General features: G+C 37.7%; 1 protein-coding gene across 1 annotated transcript in view; it reads right to left on the reverse strand.

The window, feature by feature from the left end:
• The window catches only part of BIRC6 (baculoviral IAP repeat containing 6), a gene marked incomplete at its 3' end in the record, with an annotated part of 69,353 nt that overhangs the window by 36,133 nt on the left and 10,564 nt on the right, over positions 1–22,656 (reverse strand). Inside the window, exons 9-12 of the mRNA XM_010194080.1 lie at positions 20,772–22,166; positions 11,622–11,771; positions 6,764–6,989; positions 2,499–2,659 (exon numbers count right to left, since the gene is read on the reverse strand). Of these exons, the coding sequence (XP_010192382.1) occupies positions 2,499–2,659; positions 6,764–6,989; positions 11,622–11,771; positions 20,772–22,166 (1,932 nt within the window). The remainder of the gene's footprint in view (positions 1–2,498; positions 2,660–6,763; positions 6,990–11,621; positions 11,772–20,771; positions 22,167–22,656) is intronic.

Genomic DNA, 22,656 nt, shown 5'->3' on the forward strand with positions numbered 1-22,656 from the left:
CAGCAGACATTTTTTTGATAATATTTAAGTACAGCTCTTTTTTCAATTAAATGGTTCTCATGAATCATAGATGAAGAGGACATATGAGCAAACGAACAAGAAGTATACACAGTAAATTAACTGCCAGATCAAAAGCATCAGTTCCAAACTGGAAGAATTATGCCTCTGGCCTTCTTGTTATTACACACGACATATTTAACTGGTTTCAGGGTTCCTGTCATACAAAAAATGCCTGAAAACAACTCTCCCCTACTCCCCTACACATCTTCCTTAGGTTGTCTTATCTTAAAATTTCAGTTCCTATCTCCCCCTATGGAGGGGAGAAGGGAAAAGGGAGAGGGTGTTAACTGAATTTCAGTCTGAAGATTTTATACATTTTCAAGAGCCACCAAACAATCCCGAGTATTACTTCTCAATGGAATTGGAACATTTTGGTTAATGCCCAGCACAGATATAGATTATCTACGTTTGTCTTCCCTTATAATGAAATCATTAGTGCCCTATTACTTCATTCAACAGTGCACAAAAAAAAGGCAAATGTCAGTAAGGTCCTTTTCCAAAACCCAAGAAATTGAAAAAGGGTAGGAAACAACTGCAAAGCAGTAACACTTGAGAGGACGTTAATCAGCTGAGGGTCTCTAATCCTATTGAATCAAAAAGGGAAAAGACGACCTTGCCAAAGTTGCCTTGCAGGCACTTTCGCATCCCCCAGTCCTTTCCAGACTGTGTGTGTTTACCCTGGCTTTCCACTGCATGTTTTTTCCATCCTATCCATAACAGAAAAAAAACCCCGAATTCCACTACACTGGAATTGTAAGGAAGCTCAGTCATGTCTTACAAACAGTATGCTGTGCTATAGAGCATCCACAGAAACCTCTGGCAATCTATTTCAGAGACACAAGTATCTTCAAAGAATTACCAACTCATGGAATTGTTTGCTCAGAAATATTTAAAAGTTAAACATTAAGGGAAAAAAGCTTAGCTTTTCTTCTGTTTTGTTTCACAGGTGAAGATTTTCAGATTAATTCTGCTATCCAGATCTGCAAATAGACTGAATTCTAAAATTCATGCTGAAAACAAAGCAGGTTCTGTTCAGAAGAGCAATACGGATTATCTGTCCTACTTTTGGCTTCGACAGAACAAAATTCTGCTATGTGCTAAAATTAAGGTTTTACTTCAAGCATTAAACAAAAGAACCTGCAAGACCACGTGTTCACTGCTGTCCTGCAGTCCCAGCTAGCACTTCTGTTAAAACTCTTAAATCACTTTATATCCTAGAAGAACACACTTTTCTCCAATAATGTTACTATGCTAGAATATTTTATTCTTTGATAACCACCAGTTTATAGGATTTCTTTAAGGAGTATCTCCAGCATAATTTTTTCCTTATTAAACACTGGAGGATGCTACAGAGTGAGAAGTTGTACAAAAGCATGTCAGTGATCTTTGGCATGCTTGTGCGCCTTTTTAAAAACACACAGCTCTGTTACCCTTGTTTAACTGGGGTGCTCTACCTTAGCATTAAAAAAGATAGAAAAAGAAAAAAAAGAGCTTTTATAATCATGCTTGCTGTTATCCCCGATGTATTTTATATCCAGCAGCCAAACTGATATCTGACAGCAAGATCCCTCTGAAATACCAATTTCCTACAAGCTTTTCAAAAAGAGGTAGCCAGGTAAAGATAACCAATTAATACTCTGTTAAAGGGAAGTGCTGCATGTAATCCCTTCCATCTCTAGCAGACAAGGCAGCAGGACATGCAATGAACACTCTCATCACAGGAAAATCCCAATGGGTGCACAAAGTTCTCCACATCAAAGAAGTGACTTTTCAATTTAAGCTACCCCCTCACAGGTCCCCTGAGAGCGAGTAAGATGCAGAGTTCAGCTAGGGGTCTGCCCAAAGCAAGAGTGTTCATAACTTTGGTCTGTCCTGTTAAAGCTGCAAGGAACAAAAGGTGAAATCATGCTGCAGCTTTCAAATATCTTACTTAATGAGCCAGATGATGAGAGAATTCCCAAGGAAGCAAGGCTTTATCTACTGTTATCAAAAAAAACCTTGCTATGTTCTCTTCTGCATCCAAGAGGCACTGGCAAATAATTTCCTCCTACGACTTGGAATAACTTCTTGTATTTTTAAACATATATCAAGAACTTAAAAGAGCACCATTTGTTTTATCAGTAAATCTCTAGGATGATTTACAGCATTTTTTAATGACTGTAGGATTCAGGCAGTGCAGAATAGTAATTCAGTTCAACCTTTTCGAGCTATGCACTTTTCTTTGTGTAACTCAGGATTTTGAAACTGTTTAGCCAGTTTATTCCCCCAATTTACAAACACAGTAACTGAAAACAGACCATAACGCTGAGAAAGGGAATAAAACGGAAGTGAAACAGAAATATTTTTAATATTTCAAACATTTTTTCTAACATACATCACAGAGACTAATGAGTTTGAGAAAAGTGATATTCTGAAAGGTATCTTAAGTTCTTTCTTACCATTGACTTTTCCTAATCCTGGAGCTTTATTTTTCAGTAAAGTCACTTGAATCTGGGGAATGTTTGTGATGTTTGAATTCAAAACAAATTTGAAGTCCACATGTCCAACCATACAGGCTTTTGGTAGAACCAGTTCAAAGACATGCTCATCCCAGCTGTTGCTGTCAGAAAAAAAAAATAAAGAGGACAATGACCCAATGTTAAAAGAAAATTCAAGCAGGCAGCATTACCCAGTGCATTCTCCATCTATGCATACTTTATTTAACAAAAATCCCCAAATTTATTTTGTGTAGAAGTCTTTCAAGCTGCAGTTAACCATATTCATTTTGTCAAGAACACGTTAAAAGCCAATTGATAAGAGAGGGCTAATCAGTGTTTGAATAGAAGTAACAGTGAAAAGATTCCCTATTACCTTCATTACAGTACTGTTTCCACATTACTATAAATACCAGTTAAACACTTCTAGGAAGAAAAAGGAATGAGGAAAAAAATTACTGAAAAAGAATCTACCAATCAGTGAAGTCTATGGAAGCAGATAGTAACTACCCCGCCACCTCTTCAGTTGGCCTTCTCCATTGTGAAGTGTCAAACAATGTCACTCCCCAGCAGTACAACGTCCACATCCAGGAGACTCAAAAATACTAGTTTCAAATTACTTCTTTTAAATACAGGATGAGAAATACTTCTCAACAGGTTCACAATCAAAAGCCTGTGCTGTGCAAAATGGGTGCAGCTTTCTTTTTAAGAATCATATTTTCCCTTTGAAGCCAACTTTGGTTTACACTCAAAGTGTAAACTTGAGATAGTAAGTACCCTTCAATGATCGCTTTCATAGTTCAATACACTAAGGTTTGCAAAAAAGTAGTTCAAACCAAAGAGCAATTCAAATAAAACTAATCACACATCAACTGTCACATCTGTATACATTTTAAAATTAACTGCACTTCCTGATCTTCTCAATCTATTTGTAAATAATTTCTTACAATGTAGTAACTTTGATAGCCTGTGATTATTTGTGTAACTGAGAACGCCAAGAAACTGAGTATGCTGCTATGAATATTGGTTAAATGATTTTCTACCATCTAAATTACAAAAAGGTATTTAAAAATCAAAGTAACACGCTACACATCAAGCATTCTGCATAAAAGCATTTTCAAATAGATTGAGGATTAGTACATATATACTTCTTTGCATTTTTTACACTGAAATCCCTGAAGGTCGTATCTCCCTCAGGCAAATATAATACACTTACAATGGATTCCAAATACACATAATGAAATGGCACGCCAGATTTCCAGAACAAGCAACACAGAAAAGCAGTGGTTTTGGGAGGAAAGATGTACAGAAGCAAAACATGAACAGAAGAGAGCTTGTGGTTATGATTCAAGAAGCAACAGTTAAGAATTTCCAGCTAACTGTACAAGTAACTCAAAAAGACTAAGGAATATTCTGCTCATCCAGTTCAAGTTAAAGATGTGATACAAAACCAGAAATTAATAATAAACCATTTTTTCTGCAGTAGTCTTCTGTAGCCTGTATGTTGCATACAACACATACTGCTGTACCAAATTACAACTGTTGTCTACTACAGCTATTTTTGACAGAATTCAGCAGCAGATGCCCCAAAAGAAGTTTTAAGTATCTCTCAATAGGCATGTATGGAATAATGATCCTCCATGAAAGTCTCACTGTTGTGAAGAGATCTTCTTATATCTGTGGCAATGAACTTCACAATCTAATTCTGTGATGAGTGAAAAGCTCCCCTTTAAACAGTTTTTTAAATCTCTCATAGCTCTGTTTAAGCACACCCTCTTTATTAATGTGTGAAGTTTTAAAGAAGCAAAAAATTTACTTCCTTATTTTCTCAATATTTTAGCGCATCCATCCTAAATACCAACTTTTCCCTGATAATCTAATGCAAGTTCTTTTAGCAACTTTTCCCTTCTTTGAAACTCTTCTAAATCTATAGCATCTTTTTAAAGAAGAATACAAAATCAAGACTGTTCTAAATGCAAATACACCATCATCCTCACCACTACAGAGTATTTTCCATCCCGCTTCTTCATTCCTTTTCTAGAACATCTCATCAATGTTTGGTCTCCCACTACAACTGAACTTTGAGCTGCAGACCCATTCCCACAGCTTAAATACAGGAAAGCACATTGGTATCCAACTCTTCCTTCACTTGTGTTTTCAAATATGCCTGCATAAGACGAATACATAAAATATTTCCTACATAAATTTGTGAAAAAGCCCAGAAACTCAGGTATCACTGTTTTACCGAAGCACATTAGGAATTCATGCACTTTTTTTTAAAAGGACTAACTCAATTTAACATTTCAGTTAAATTACAACTGAAGGGGAAATACTGTATTTAAGTAATTCGTAAGGTAAACCAGAGTCGCTTTTTCTGTTTTCTTTGTTACACAGCCTTTTTAAAACAGCAAAGGAAGACTGAAAGAGTGTGAGTGTACTGAAATGCCATCGCCCAAAACACATTTACAGGACTGTTTATTTGAGAAGCAAAAGAATTACAATATCAAATTGCATTACTCATCCATCTAACCCTGTAATCTCCTATCTTGACAGGAATCAATATGAGAAACTCAAAACAGAGAAAAAGGGAACCTCATATTAAGGACCAACAAAATAACCCAGAAATAAAAAAATTTCTTCCCAGATTATCTTTTTGTTAAGAGCTAACGTTGCTCTCAATCTTAAGACTGTACATTCTACCCTATGAACAAAGGGACTGTAATGTAATAGTTATCATGAGTCATTTATTAGCTGTCAAAGATTTCCAGAATTAAACCAAAACTTTTCACTTTACCTCTTTATGTTTCTATTTTACTTTTCAGCAGGTATAATTCTTTTCCTCTAATGAAACAATATTCATAAACTAATGTTCCATTCACCACCGTCCAATTAACAGCTATTACCTTCACTGTTTGCTGCCTAATATCTTCGTACTGGTAGCTTTTTACTTTTTAACTGCTGCCAAACACACTGGATAATCAATAGTTTTAACTGGAAGCTGTATTGCAAGAAATCACCTCCTTTTCACTAGTTACATACAGAATATTTTACTTACACAAAGCAAAACCACAAGATAAAAAAAGGTTTTAAAGCCTATAATGCACTACAAGTTTTTAAACATAGTTCATGAGCATTTAAATAAAGCAAGTTCAGCTCATGTTAGGAGTCAGCCCTGGCAACACCTGCAACTATTACCTTCCAGACTTGTTTCTCCACCTGGAATGCTTCATTATCACATGGTGCCTTTCACTGATTCATATAAGTCTTCCCCCCCCCCCCCATATCATCTCTAGCTCCCCGAGCATCCTTTGGCTATTTCACCATTTCCACTGTATGGGCATTTAGATTTTACATTACTATCCAAATCCCATATTCAGTGGGACAGATGTGTGACAGTCTGACCCAAAAGGCCTTGTAGCACCCTATTACACGCATCCCTTAACAAAACATGCAACACAACTCATACGTATATTTTATTTCTTCCAGCATGTTTCAGAAAAGCTTTGTAATGCTACTTCACGTGGGTTTTAAGCAACTCTTCAATGAGACTGCAGCACTGCTGTTCTAGTCTTTCAGCATTTCAGAGGAACTCCAAGTTCTCATGCCACATGTAAAAAACTAAGAAGTATTACACATACCACGTTGGCGCAGTTCATTTCAGTGAAAATACTGGCTAAATTTTAACACAACTAGGGCCCTAAAATGGCTTAAGTAAATGTCTCACATATGAAGATTTAACTTAACATGAACAGACATAAATTCCGATTCTATCTTCACATTTTAAAACAAATTACAATACAACTTTGTATAAACTAATTAGTCACGCTGGCACCTGCAGCTTGCATTTTCCAATTTAAAAATGTATTAAAAATGTGCGTATGCATAAGAAGGCTGAATCAGACTTTTATAGAAAGAATCAAGACTATCTGTAATTCTGGCAAATGTACTTGTCTAATTATATAATGAAATAGCAACATGTGACAAACAAAATGACATGAATGAAACAAACTGAAAAGTCAAGTTTGAAAAGGCCACTAAAACAACTCCAGCAATCTCACAAAGACCTATGATGTGAACTATCACATAGGGATTATCATCTTCGAAAGCACACATTCTTAAACTTGCACACTACTTCAAAACAATTGAATTGCATGAAATTTGTGCCAATATCAGCTATACAAACTAGTTAAGCCAACACACGATTCTTTCTGCACCCATACTCTACCTACCTGTCTGTCTGTAACTTCCAAGTTCGAGTATGCTGAGCTGCATCCCCATGATGCTGCTGGTGCAAATGCTGCGGATGCCGCCTTTGCTGCTGCTCTTGCTGGACTTCTACCCAACAGGGAGGGACAGTGGCTGAAAACCGGGGCGTCAAGGTCTCAAAACGGGTCAGTTCCACCAGGGATGTCAGGGTTTCAAGGGAAAATGGCTGGTCCACCAAAAGATCGACTCCTGAATAATTACAGAACATACATTAATTACCACAGAAATATTTTCCCAGAACATCCTATAAACAGTTCAAAACGTATCCGAACTGCTAGAGGTGCAGTTAAGTACATGTTATATGAAGTTTCTAAACCAAAAAAAACCACCAACAAAAAATCCAAACAAAAAAGAGTCTACAACAACATAAACCAAACACAAGCAACCAAACAACCCTAGCCTTGAGGGAAGTATCCTTTGAACGCAGTTCATTTTGAATAAATTTTTCAAGTACTGAGAGCTCTGAGCATGCTGTCTGGAATTCAAACAGAAGTATCAGAAAAAAGTAATTAGCCAGCCATACTGGTTATACTGATTAAAACATTTTAATACCTCTATTGACTCAGATTAAAAAAGAAACAAAAGTTCTATATTTCATGAAAGCAGACATATGGAATTACTATGCAATTGTAACATTTTTATCACTGTTTAAAACATTACATTGGCACCTGCCTATCAATATAGACCTGTTCTATGATGGATTACTAGCATGTTTTGGAAGGCTCCCAATTTAGCTCCTCTAGAAAGAGGGCTAATTGAAAAAACAGATATGTTTCATGTAATGCACTTTTTTGACACTGGGCCTAGGCACGTATTTTGTCTTCTTGTCTTCATATTCATGTCTTGTCCTGAGGAAACAAGGATATTAATTGAAGAAGTACTGAAAATTTCAGTTTCCCAGGGAGACAAATACCTGAAGAAACATTACAAAGGAACTCCAAAAAAATCAGATTTCCTCAGACAAAAAAAAAGTACTTGAGTGAAAGTAAGATACGCACAATAGAAATTTTCTTATATTTCAAGCATTTTCACTTAAAAACACATTTTGAAGAAAATCTTTTACTTGTAAATAAATGATGGTTTTCAAAAGGAGAAATCTTTGCTACCTGACTACTACTGTCACCACCCCTAGGGAAAAAAAATAAAAAATTTAATGCACTAACATAAATACCATCACCCCAGTGAAGACTGAACCTAGAGACTATTTTGCAAAGCAAGCCAGGTTGAAAGCAGAATAAAAGCAAGATTACATCCTCCAGCTTGAGAGTAGAAAGGCACATGCAACTCTTCCCAAGAAGTGGAGGAGTACAAGATGAAAAAGTGGAGAAGCTCTACTCCACTCTAATGAGAGCCCACCTGGAGTACTGTGTTCAGTTCTGGGGCCCCCAGAAGGAGAAGGGCATCGAGCTGTTGGAGCAAGTCCAGATGAGGGCCACAAAGATGGTCCGAGGGGGCTGAAGCACCTTCCCTACAAGGACAGACTGAGACAGCTGGGGCTGTTCAGCCTGGAGAAGAGAAGGCTCCAGAGAGACCTTATTGCAGCCTTTCAGTATCTGAAGGGATCCTACAGGAAAGCTGGGGAGGGACTTTTTATAACACCAGGTAGCGATAGAACAAGGGTAATGGGCTTAAACTGGAAGAGGGTAGATTTGGGCTAGATCTTAGGAAGAAATTCTTTACTGGGAGGGTGCTGAGGCACTGGCACAGGTTGCCCAGGGAAGTTGTGGATGCCCCCTCCCTGGAAGTGTTCAAGGCCAGGTTGGACAGGGCTCTGAGCAGCCTGGTCTGGTGGGAGGTGTCCCTGCCCATGGCAGGGGTCCCTTCCAACCAAAACCATTCTGTGATTCTGAGATACCCAGAGTCAGGCAAAAAAACACCCTCATTGCAACAACTGTGACTTCTACTTTTCAATCTAGGTGGCAGGAAAATGCTCAAGAGATTAGAAATTAGAAATGCTTTAAAAATTTTGTTGCAGTACGACAGCAAACACCTTAATTTTTTTAACTGCCAAAATGTGAACCTCATTAGCTAGGTAACACTGCAACAAGAAGTGAGATCACAGCTCAAACTGCAACAATTCTACCTTTGAGTAGATTGGATTTTTCTGCTTCATTCTCCCTCTCCCTTCAACAGAAAATTACAAAATCAGAGTATTCAGAGCAACCAAATGCAGAGCAGTATCAGTCCCTAAAACTGAAAAATGAAGGTCTTAACTTTCCCATGCTGTCAAGTATACTTGGCTGCTTCTGCTGAATTGCATGGTTTTTGTTACATTGTAATAATGAGTTATGACAAGCGGAAATTCTAATAGCAAACTTGAAAAAAGGTTTTAAGCAGGTCAGGAAATCAAGTTTTCTTTTTCAATTAGCTTCTTAAAAACACATTATTTTAGATCATTTTACCACAAAAAACCCTCCACTCCTTATAAGAAAAAAATAATTTTAACGTAATCTAAGATTTACAACTTGGTAAGGTTAACATATTTCCTCCTAAAACAATGCAACTTAAAATGTATCCAAGTTATAAATGCAGGCTTATATTAAATTTAAGAAATGCATTCCAGAATGCCAGCAATAGAGAAAAATAAATACACAAAGCCCACAATATATATTAACTATATATGGACAAAAACCTGTGCTCGTTGCTGTAGTTTGTATCCTGACTACAGCAACTTTTAGCTGGTTTCAGAAAACACCAGTGATTTCACAAAAACACCCTGCTGCTGCCTGCCATCAGCTGTGATCAAGATACAGAGATCACAGCCTTTTGTTCACTCAGATCCCCCTAGGATTGCACTTCCCCAACCAGAAAGCTTCCTGTTGAGCTATGCCTCTGCCTGAAAAACATGCTAAAACAGAAGTGCAAAAAGAGGTTTTTAACGCTGTTTAGCACTTGGATGAAAAGGGAAGCAACACTGACATTATAAATGTTGGGGGCAATGTCTGATCATGATCACGTGAGCCTTTTAGTGGCTCAGTTTGATGCCACAGCAAAACAGCATTCAATTTATCTGACCATTACCGTGTATCCAACAACTCTTTGGAAACCATTACAGACCAAGACCAAGCAACACTACACTCTCAGTTACAGAGCTACTTAAAGGAGGACCTGTATCTTATGGACAATCTAAGATACAGCCACTTTGAACTCTATGCATAAGTAAATTCCTCGTCTCAATAAGCCATATTCAGGCTTGCACTGAAGGCTGGATTGGAAAGAGAACAAGAAAAAACAAAATAAAAAAATGCCCATTACAGTACTGGCAGAATTTAAACAGCAATGATCATCAATCTGATTCATCAGATTAGTCACAGTCATCATTGGATTGGAAGTCACTTAAATCTGCTAAAATGCCACTGTATAGGCAATGCATCCACTGGAGCACATCTATGTCCTGGATATTTGCCATTAGCAAAAGGAGAAAGGTACAGAAGAATGCCACAGACTTCTTCCCCTTACAATGGTTTATTATCTAGCTGTTTTCAAACTTCAGGAATGGTCCCTTTAGCAAAAGGAGGAGAAGCAGGAGAAATTCAGTCTTCAGTGCAGAGGAGAAGGCAGCAACTGCTGTACTGCTACCTACAGATAGTATTATGACAAAAAGCATCTTCTCCTTCCCTCATTTGATTGCCTTTTGCAGAGTAAAATCAGGGGACTTGTAAACACAGCACAACACAACTTAGTGTTACAAGGCTGGCAACAAGCAGCAGTTTGGGGAAAAAGACAGCAAGTAGCCTGTTGACAACAGAGACGCCATCCAAAATGGTCCCGGTACTGCCACACAGTCCTTTCCCAGCTTTTTTTATCCTCTGTAGCTGTAGGCAGAAAAACCCTCCACCACACACATGCCCACACAAAATTAACATTACTTCTCTGAAACAGTCATAGCTACATGAATGGCTTAATTCCATTGCACCACTGCTTTATCTTCATGCATTATATTATTTATTCTTGTATTTTATATTCTAGGTTCTCTGTTCCCAGTATATACCTATTTCTGTCCCAACAGACATGACTAAAACTTCCAAACTCCAATCCAACTAAAATAGTTATGTTTTGTGTCTCCATTTTCAACAATTGTAGGTTAAATAAAAATTAAAAACAAGTTTCACAGCTCTCTCATAAACAATTCCCTATGAAACTCAAAGCAAGACTACACATGTGCATACAAACTTCAGCATGATCTGAATCTTCCTCAGGCTTAACCAGAAAAATTCAATTTGTTATTAAGTTTCAGTAACAAGTTATCTACATTAAAGCATCTTTGATAAAGGCTAAGAAAAGATCGAGGCACTCACAGGAGCTTGAATAACCTGCGTACTCACTGTTATCAACAGCAACTGCACTGCATGAGGCAGAGAGAACATCAGTTTCACTGTGTGCAACAATAACTGTTTTGTACAGTTGTATTAAGTAGAGCTGTACAGCTTCTGAACAGCTTCTGCATGAAACTTTAAGGCAATTTTACATAATGAACATGTAATTTTAATTCTAAATAAAGAGCTCAAGCCTATTTAAAATATGAGGGAAGCTCAGTGCCTGCATAGTCGTCTGTTTTTGCCTGTCTGCCACACTTAAAATGACATGTAAAGTTTGGAAAAAAAGACAGTTATACAAAAGTTGTGGAGTATTTTAAAATCAGGAACTGCTGAAGTGTTATGCTTGCACATAGACACACAGCAACTACAGAACTCCAACTTCAGACAGCAAAAAAATATAAAGCAGCATGCTATTGAGTAACTTAGAATCATCTTAATATGCAAGTTGCAAAAATGACAAAAGCAGTTTTACTTATGATACACTTAAACATGTGCAATTCACCTGTAATGCCTGGACTAGAAGGGTTAGATAAGGGCTTGGTGCCTTCTGACGACTGTTCTACGCTTTTGGAAAGGGATCCATCTACAAGTATATCGGCTTCATCTATGTCATCGCAGGTCCCTCCAATCTGAAGGAAATGAAGTTCTCCACCTAAAATCATCACAAACAACAAAAGAAGAAAGTTTAGACAGGCACACAGCTAAACTCAAGTCACAAGACAGGCTTGCCGCTGAAGTGCTACACAATTTTAACTAATTCTGCAGGACCTGAAACCAGTAAGATTATACAGCAACACTCGTTTTACTACTGCAAATTTTTTTCAGAGTAAATGCAAAACAGAACTACCAAAATACTGACGCCAGTTGTGAATGGCATCAAAGGAAAAAGAAATATTGGAAAGGTAAAAGGTAAATAACTAAGGAAACTTCAATAGAAACCCAAGATCATAACCACAACACTTCCCATAATTCAAAACATGCTTTAAACAGAAAATACTCCATCATGTCAACAGAAGACCTATGCTACCTCATTTGTTCAGGTAGCAAAAAAATTCCCTTTTAAAGTTCAATACTTGAGAACTGAAAAAAATCACTTCTTCAATGAACTCTCCTAACTAAGGGGCTCTTCACATTATTTCATCAAACCTGGAATTACAACACAGATCATGTCAACAGTCAAAAGATTAAGTCCAAACTTTTCAATGGACCCAATGTTTTGTTGGAAGCTTGAAACCATTTAAGGAAGTTGCCTATTATTTGCCACTACAGATATACACAGACAAATTCTGTCATTTACAGAGAAGTCCCAGAGAAGAAATGCTCAATTGTAGAGAGGGCTGGGGGAGGGGAAGGGCTGTTCACAGTTTCAGAAGCTACAAAAAACCCTAACCAGTAAGCTATAAATAGAGAGGAAAATCCTAGGGTGGGCCTTTCATAGTTTTTTCTGAAAATAAATTTCAGGCTGTCCTTCAGCATCTGCCTAATGTTATGACAAGCCTTGTAATGCAAATTATCCAGGTAATTTGAAACAAACAAACAGAAGATAATGTATATAATAAAAAAAACAATGTAAAAGCAAAATCACGGGGTGAGAGGAGCGGAACAAGGCGACAGAGGCACAGTGAGGCAGAAAGCAAGCGTGTGAGAGGCACAGAGAGGGCTGGTATAGGGGTTTTTTTTCCTGCATCTCAATAAAGAAGCCCTGCCAACAAATGGCTAAATGAAATAGCTGTTTTAACCAAACAGAATAAGAGGAAAATAATAGCTCAAATAACTAGAAAGCAAAAACCTGTATACACTGGGAAAATCCACCCGGGGTCTGGGTGATGCTGTACAAAACCAGGGCTCCGAGCATCTGAAAGGATGTGAGATGGTCTCGCTATCTGCATTTCTCTTTTTACTCTCTCTTCTTAAACAGCTACTTCATGAAGTCATTTGTTGGTGGGGCCTTTCTCACTGAAATCCAGTAAGAAGCCTGTACTGCCCCCGTTTCAGCCCCAGTCCATCCACGCCCAGTGCAGAACAGTACATCCCAAGTAGATCCCGAGAGTGGAGAGGCAAAAAAAAAATTAGTTCTAGCAAATAACATTTACAATTAATTTCCTTGCAATTAAACAGCTCACAAATGAGCAATTTTCCTCCAACAAAGAGAATTAGGGACACACTAGAAAACACAGACCTTGATTTGGTAATAAGTCAAATCTCAGTTTGTTTCCTGTTCTGTTTGCTACCGAAAGATCAATGATCAGAATTATCTAAACCATACTCTCCTGTCCTGGAAATAAAGTCCACCCTTCTGCAACAGAAGTTCAACATACTGACCTGCACCACCTGCCAGTTCTGTGTCTCACAGAAGGAGAAACACTGAAGAACTTCAGGAAATTGTGGATTTTTCTAAGGGAAAGTTATGCCAAGGTCTCACTTATTCTGTAGATGGTTGGGTAGGGTTTGGCTTTAAAGAAACAAAACCTTGGTTCTCAAACTAAGTTTGAGTTTCTGTCACTAATTATCAGCAGCAAAAAAGTCCTTACCATTTTCTCCATACTACAAGAGCAAGAGAGAGTCACAATCCCTGCATTCCTAAATGACTCCAGCACTTTTCCAAGAAAAATTCTGTGCTTAACTTGAGATCTCAGTTCCTCATATTTGTTTTTAAAAAGCTTCAGTAAAGAAGTTTATCATGAACTTCAGTTATACAGTATTAGCCTATAAAAGGACTAGTGCTTATGCACACGTTCTAAAACCCTGCAGGTGGCTTTGCTTCTGTATCACAAAGGAGGTGTTTGTTCTAGAACACTCAAAGATGACCTGATCATGATGCATGCTTCATTATTTGTTTCAAAGATAAATGATATAATAGTTCCTATAGTCAAGTGCCAGGAAAAAAAAAAAGTCTGTGCAAAGTCAATGCTGCCTTTTTTCTTTTTGGAATTATTACTGGCTCATGGTACGCACTACTAGGCCGAAACAGCAACATATCTGGTGCTTTCTAAATCTAGCCAGGCAGCAAACACCGTAAGTAGCAGTGTATCTGAAGACCTCTCTGCGTGCATCACTTTGACAGAGGTGACAGATGATGCACTACAAAGAAGGTAAGAAAGCTGACACTGACTTACTCAGTGATCACAAAGGAGAATAACTGGAAACCAGCATCATTATAATTCCTGAAAATAACAGGTAACACATTCAAAAGACAGTTAATTTAATTCTGAATTGTATTTAAAATCTGTAATTTGCTCAGACTCAAAAACCTGGTGGGTTATACAAACAGAACCTAAGAATCATAAATCCATTCAAATAAATCCCAAGCATTCTCCTGGCAAAACAATTAACAGTTCCAGGAAAGCAGCACTGGCATGAGTTACAGAACATGTCAGAGACAAGGTCATAGCAGTCAAAGCCGATCTGGTGAGGTGTTCACTATCCCAAACATATCCTGCACTCTGGCTGGAGGCTGGAAGAGTGACACCATTGTTGATACCAAACGACAACACGAGGACATCACTGAACAATACCTGAACAGTTAAAGGAATTAAGAAAGCCATATCACATGAAACTATCCACGGAACAATTTAAAGTCCTCCTCGTCTCACCACTGGGCTGCAGAGAAAGGGTTAGCTCTAAACATATCAGTTCAGAACACTTGAAAAATGTCCTCAAGAAAGCCTCCCCAAAACCTCACTCCAAGAGAAGTTATGCTATTCTTGGAGATTCCAGCTGTAAAATTCCATCCTGGCTTATGAAAAAATAGAATGCAATTGAACAGGGACAAGTGCAAGTTACTATGCCTAGGAAGAAATAATTAAATGCACTATTGTGGGATAAAGGAAAATCAGCTAGCCAGCAGTTCTGCAAAAGAGGCTCTTGTGAGTCAGAAGACGAACCTGATTCAATTTCCTCCTCAAAAGTGCAAATGTTCCACTATATATACGCACACATGGTATGCACAGACTGCAGAGCTGCTGAGGAATTCTGCTGTTTCCTTCAAAGTAGGATTACTGTGCCTGGTTTTGGTTATCTCATCAAGAAACATGTGGATTGACTTGAGCAGGTCTTTTGGGAGAGAAGAGTAAGTTTTGGGTTTTTTTCTTTAAAAGCCCCTGAGGAAATTTTAACAGGATTGGAGAAATTCAGCTTAAAAAAGTTAATGGTTGGGTAAGGACAGTACCTAAATAAACTGTCTTTCCTTCCTTTTTTTGAAGCAATTTTTTCACCATGTTCATAAGGGACAGTAATGACTTCAATCAGCAAAGATGATACAGATTAAACACAAGGGGGGGGGAAATCATCAAGGACAGCATGCAGTAGAAGAAATTTCAGGAGTAGGTTATTAAATCTCCACGTTGAATATCTTCAAAACCAGGCTGATCTGCACTCTACTTCTGAACATGTAACCATAATTGATCCAGATTTGAAGATGATCTCTCTCAGCCACTTCCAACACTAATTCTGATGTGGAAAAAACTTGATTTCTCCCCAACTCCATCAGACCCCACTGCTTATGAAGACGGAAAACTGAAAACACTAAATTGATTCTTGAACTTCAAGCTGACAAAGCCTGATGACATGGAGGAGACAAACAAAATATCCAAGCAAAACCAGAAAAAAAACCTACAGAGAGTAATTAATACACTATATACACAACTCAAGAGCAAGAAATCTGTTCTAATTAGAAGGTACAAGCTTTGAGGAAATCAATTCACAAACGTATGAAAGTGCCATCCAGTTTGTCAGACTTCCAAAAAGAAATTCTAGCATAGTCAACTCACTTTCAAGAGACCAAACTCCAGCCTGAAAAACTTCCCCCAACAAAGGAGAGTGACTACAAAAACTCTTGTTATAATGCAACGCTGCAGACAAGAACTTCCAAGAATTATGTATATAGAAAAGAACATTAAAAAGAATAATCACAAAACAGACACTCGAAGAAAAAAGTGCTTATACATAAAAGTGTAGAACCATCAAGTAAGATAAAAATGTACATGATGAGTTACATTCAGTGCCTGCAGTCTTTTACGACTTCCAACTCTGACTAATTCAGAAATTGACATTATCCGTAAGAACTGATCCAATGTGATCTGGGAACTGCTATGTGTGAAAAGCTGATTATGGAACTTCAGTGAGAGCTGGGTCTTTTTGTCTGTCGGCTCTGAAGCAATACAGGCAGAAAAGAGAAGTGCTAGAAAGCAAGAGTGCTGGAGTTCTTTCGTATGATGAGAACAAGCAGAAAGACTTGTTTTTTCCCTTGCTTTTCTCTGAACTACTTCCATATTATAATTAAACAGAAAATAAAACTAAATTAATTTAGGGAACTACTGGAGAACCACATACCTTAAAAATCAAATTGACTTTCCATTGAGAGATTTTTTTGCTAGATGTAATGCTATTACAAGCGCTTTCAACAGGACTCAACAGGGAAATGATTTACTGTAAATCAACTCAACACAGACATTCAAAAACCAGATTTGTGAAAGAATTAGATTGCAAATTTCAGGTGAGCACAATCCAGGAATGCTTCCCTCACTGGAAGGAACTCAAGTACCCAAAACAGAACATACAGATTTTTACACCTACTCAGTGAGACAGTTTGGCAAGGAAGAGCCTGCTTCACCTCAACATTTCCACTTCTTGTAGCATTTGTCTGAAATGCCACCTGACTTGCCTACTCAACAATATTGCTCCAGAGAGCTTCAGACCTGAAGATCGAAACTTGAAAAGGGATAACATCAGTAGTGGTGAAACACAGAAAACTGACAATTCTTGCTGACCTTTTTAAAAATACTCCCAGAAATACAAGTACACACTATTTCCGATACTGCTAAAACAAAATACAAGCAGAGATTTTCACCTTTATGTTAGATAAAAAGGGACATTTCAAGTATGTCCATTTTTCCACCTCATTCCATGTTCCAAAGCAAAGTTCAACAAAATTGCCTGAATGGCAAACACAGCTAGCAGTTAAACTAAGGAAACAATCCAAACCAAACCAACAAAAGATAAAGTAGAATGTACACTGCGGACCATTCATTTAAGTAATTCTTGGTAGAACTGTTGCAAAAGAAAAGGAAATACAGTTAGATGAAAACTAAGATGCAAAGAAAGCGGTGATAACTGTGGCTCTGGAAATTTATGCATCCAACACAAACAATATCTGATCCTCTTAAACACCAGATAACAGGCTTCAAATATCATAAAAAAAACCACCCCACAGCTGTAACCCTATTCAAAATCAATACCTGTTAGCCTACTGCATAGTTCTATAATAAGGAATTTACTTATTTTAAATGCTACAAAAGCAGAATTTAAGCTGTTTTATACTAATGACACAAAACAAAACATTTAAAACCCCCATATGATAAGACACAAAACACTACTAAGAGGGCTATTAACTACAGTCTGCCTTGGCCAAGGGGAATAGAAGACAGCAAAACAGAAAGAGATTGAATCCACTATGTTTGCTTAACACCACTGCAACCAAGAATATACTTGCACAGTTCCCTCAGAGGTCGACTCCAGGTAATCCTTGCAGAAACAGAGAAGCGCCTGAAGCTGACACCAAGAGGTCACATTTTGAAGCAGGGTAAGAATAATTGTCCCCAGTTCACAAAGATGGATGAAGTCAAATGCAGGTCTCAAACATCTTTACATAAAACCACTCAAAACCTGAAACACCCATTCACAGAGGTTTCTTTTCAGTTGTATCCTAAAGGCAGCCATGAGAAGAGCTACATGATCTACCAATGAACATAACGTGTCAACAAGCAGGAGCCACAGGGAATAAAAAGGCTGTTCTCCAGCCAAAACTTTCAAAAATTGAAGTACCTCTTTGCCTACCCCCATCATTCAAGCAAGTGAATGGGAAAGAACATACTGCTCAACTTATATTCTTGAATAGTTTTCCAAAAACATCCAAGTATATCCAGTACATGTTGGTTCCGAATCTTCAACTTAACATTTTCACTTATGTCTTTCACCAGAATCTAACTGCTAGAAGGATGAATACATCAGTGAATATAGTAAGATACGTGCGGAAAGTTGAGTACCTAACACTATCAGACTGCAAGCATTTTCCCCGTATGTGGTAGTAAACACAGAGAAGCAAAGGCCTCAAAGTGATTTCAGAAGAAGCCTACGAAAACTGCATTTAAGGAATAATAACAAAATATCTTCAGCTGCCTAGCAGATAAGCAAGCAATTTTCCCCACTTTCAGTCAAAAGATAAAAGGATGACTGTGATTCAACATAAAAATTATGCAAAACCTATTCCTTACATCAAGTTATTCAAATGTACAATAAGATAGAGGATAAAAAAAAGATATATTAATAGTTGAGCTTTTTGATTTGCTTTTTCTTTTAGTATTCCTGAATTTTATGCAGTACATTTATTTATAAACATTTAAGATCAAGTCATTCTTTACAAAGCTTCGTGTTTCGGCATAAACGGTAGGACTCTCAAGCTTCAGACATAGCTAGTATCACACCCTGAAATCCAGACTTCTAATGGACATTGGTCCCTAAATATTTAAGATGGCTTTGGTCTTCATTTCTCAGAAGTGAGAAAAGTCATACCAGGAGAAGTGACTGAAATGTTAAAAAAGGAAGAGAAATTGAAAGCTTCTAAAGACATTTAAACAATGAAAATAATGAATTCTGAAGTTCATTCTAATTTGACTGCAGAGCAGAAAAATCAAGTTCCAAATAGAGGCACAGTGGGTGTAAACAGACGATAAGAATAATCAAAGGATTAAAAAAAAGGGCTATCAAAGTACTATATTCAAAAAAGGAAACTTAAGGGCAGAGGGATGCCTGTGGCATATAGGACATATATAGGCATATATAGAATAAAAAATAAAATCCCAGCCATCTTAAAGGCAGCAGGAACAAAAGAAGTCACAGCAAAGCTATTTATAAATTACAAGATCAATACTATAACACTCTCAGAGAGAAAAAAATACAGATATTTACTGAAAAAGCAGAATGACGTGCTTGTCTATTATGAGGAAGATGAAGTATTCTCCAGCCAGTAACAGAGGTGGTGGTTATCTAGGCAGAAGAGACAAATACTCCTACACACACAGAATAAGTGCTCCCAACTCAACAGACCTCTTATACTCAAAGTCCCAAAACAGGTTTAGATAATATCAAATGCTACAAGAATATAATTACTATACATGCTAACACTGATGGGAAAGTACTGTGCACAGTAAGACTAAGCCCTTTAACTTTCATCATTACTCTTCAAACTCAAGAAAGGTAGATTAGATTTTGATGCAAGAAAGAAATTAATTGTAGTACAATTCTGTAGGAAAAAACTTTTGCAATGTTTGGCTTTTTAAAACGAGACTGCAGTTTGATCAGCGAAGTACAGGTAAAAACATGATGACATGGCTATGATATACTAAGTTCTCAAAGGCAATTAATCTTTCGGTTAGAGTTCCATTTTAACTAGGAAAAAGCATGCATTATTAAGTAAAGCTAAAACAGTTTATTAGCTATTTCTTCAAAATCAGTTACCAAAAAATAGAAAATAAGCAAACATAAATGTTTCCATTGGGAATCTGCAAACACAAGTACTTGTTGCTAAGAGGTGATGTTTCCATCCATACTAAAAAAGCAAACCTACAGGCTCCGCTACTAAAACTCCTGGTAGGTAAGTGGTAAACACAGGGCCCTTAACAGACAGGAGATTTTTATGATAAGCTTGACTTTACCTGTTGGAAATAACAGGTAAATCTGATTTAACAATGGATTACAGGAGGACTGGGTAATCAACATGACAGCAACACGAATGGAAGAAATGTATCAATTTAAATTCTTCTAGTAGTCATAAAGTTCAACATTATACTGGTGGGAGTTAATCTGAACCATCCCACCAGCTTAGCCCCTCTGAGAAGCCGAGCGTTTCCACCAGAGCCGGATTCAAATGAGCCACTGGTGCACGGAGGAACTCAGCTGGACAACTGCCACAGGTGTTTCCCACTGCCCCAGTGTGGCACATGGAACTGGGGAGGTATGGGGTGGTTCAGAGACTTCTGTGAGGTAGCAGCTGCCTAGACTTCAGTTACACTCCCCTCCTACCTGCAATCCTTGCCCCGAAGTGTCTTGTGTTCATTTTGAAAAATATTTAATTATCCTGCATGGATAGTCTAGCCCTCATGATCAAGAAAGTGTAATCTCAATTGTAAGAGGCTGAAGGAGAACCAGCAGCCCTATCTGAAAGAAGATACAGCTGACCACTGGAATAAGGTATAAAAGCATTATGTTTTCTATCCTCAAGTATCGCCAATTACAGACAGAAGACATTTTTCTGAAATGTGGATATCTAGCACAGCAATAATTACATACAAGAGTTACTTTTATTTGTTTTGGATTTAAGAAAATCTGTGTCTCTACAAGAACAAATTTACCAGTACAGTGGACATACCCAAGAGTTATTTCCATTTTAAGATTAAATCTACATTTAAGATGAGGAATTAACTAGAGTCCATGCCCCCCTAGAAGAGAATTAAACACTGCATAAATTCACTGGAACTTGTCTATTACTATTTTGAAACTTAAGATTCTAACATTCCATAATATAATCCAAACACAGTCAAATCAAGCATCAAAAAAAAAAAAAACCAAAACCAAAACATTTAAAGAAAAGTCTTACCTTTGGTGCATGCACATAATCTGTCTGTGCCCGAACAGTATATCACAGAGACAAACAGATCTGGTTCCTCAGTGCCCTCTTTTTTAGGTGGCTCCACTTTGGCCAGAATTTCAAAGTTCGAAAGATCTAGTATTTTTACATATCCTCCCTGAGTAGTTATTACCAGGTGCCCAAGAGTAGAGATCTCAGATCTTCTCTCTCTCCCACTGCCATTTTTAGAGGTTAATTGTACATCCTCTACAGGCTCCTCACAGTCATCCTCTCGATTATCCAATATATCTGGTGGGAGCAAAATCATTGAGGTAATTGTGTCTTGGGGGTCTTTGATATGCTGGATTTTTACTGGTTCCTCCTCTAGAGTAACTATTCTAGTAGCATAATTCATCTTATAAAGCACTAGGTATCCACCACTAACACTTCTCTGTTCAGGCTGAATTATTAAAGGAGTTGGTACATCTGCTGGTGACTCATGCTGGATTACATCAATACTCGTGCCATTCACTACAGCAAGACTTGATTCTAGTTCCCCCTTCCTTCTATTACATAGTGCCGAGTTTAATTTATTTAAATTATTCAAGGCCTCTACTTGATTTATTGCACTCATTGATTCAACAGGACAAGTTCTCAGTCCTACTAACAAATGAACTCCATCTGCGCAAGGAGTGATTGAATCTACACACAGGTTCTCCTCCTCTGCAAACTTTGGCAGACGCAGGCACTGAACCAGAGTCCCAGGCTTGGGAACCATGGAGCTCCACTTGTCCGAGTCCGGAGAAGTTAGGTTGGCTGCAGCATCTGCAAACTGCTGAATGTAGGTCACAGGGGGGTCCTGTAACAGCAATTGCTCCTGACTGTCCAGCTCCATTTCAATGATCTGTGGAACTGTGAAACCATCATCATGTATACTTTTACTCATAATATTGTTCATCTGTGAAAAGAGTTTTCCTGCTTTTTCATCAGACTCCTTAATGCTGTATAGCAGCAACACAGGTAAAGTCCTCCTTACCAGAGGGGAATTCAGTTCTGAATTAGTGCAGGATTCATTGTCAGTTGATCCCTGTTCCGAGACACTTTCACCTCGAGTCCTACTTAAGCCATCCAGTGACCTCTGAGAGTTACTGCTCACAGGAGAGGTAGCAGGCGATTTGTATGTTAATAGACCTCCAGCTAATAAACAAGGAAAGGGAATGTTGTGTTGTTCTAGATGTTTTTCCTTCATCTTTTCACTCTTACAGTTGCCCAAACAGGGATTTGCCCCAAGTTCTTCTAGATCCTTAACCGTGTCTTCCAGAACATTTGCAACAATTTCCCACTGAAGTTTTTCGGGTTGCTGAAGAATGCTGAGAGCTGTTACATCAAGGCTGACTTCCATAGTTTCCTTTTGTGATGTATGCCCTTTAAAACAAAAATGTTTAACATAATATATGTTTCAAAAAAAAAAAAAAAAATCATATTGCATTTATTACTGGCTTATCCTCATCATTAATCAAAAAGTCACTGCTCTACACTTTCAACATGTTAAAACATTTCATATGTTCAAGATTTCATAGTCAAGAAACAATAGAAGATGCCCAGAAACATTATTTTCACATAGACTAATGGTTCTCCTAATTTTATCAACAAGAGTGAAAGTAAACAGCAGTCTCTTTCTATTATGCCCCTTCCTTCCTAGGTAATCCAGTACCGTCAAAAATGTGCAATTCTGCAGATTCATTCTCCAGCCAAGTTGAAAACCACATCATTTTACTCAAACTTGCTAGTTCCCATCATGTAACAGATCACCTAATAGAAAGAACTCAAAGATATTATAAAACAAAACCCAGTAAAAACTTGAGATAGCCTGTTCAAATTAAACAGCATTGCAAAAATAAGAATGGATCAGAAG

The sequence above is a fragment of the Mesitornis unicolor genome, unplaced genomic scaffold, assembly GCF_000695765.1.
Source record: "Mesitornis unicolor isolate BGI_N332 unplaced genomic scaffold, ASM69576v1 scaffold28410, whole genome shotgun sequence".
NCBI lineage: Eukaryota > Metazoa > Chordata > Aves > Mesitornithiformes > Mesitornithidae > Mesitornis > Mesitornis unicolor.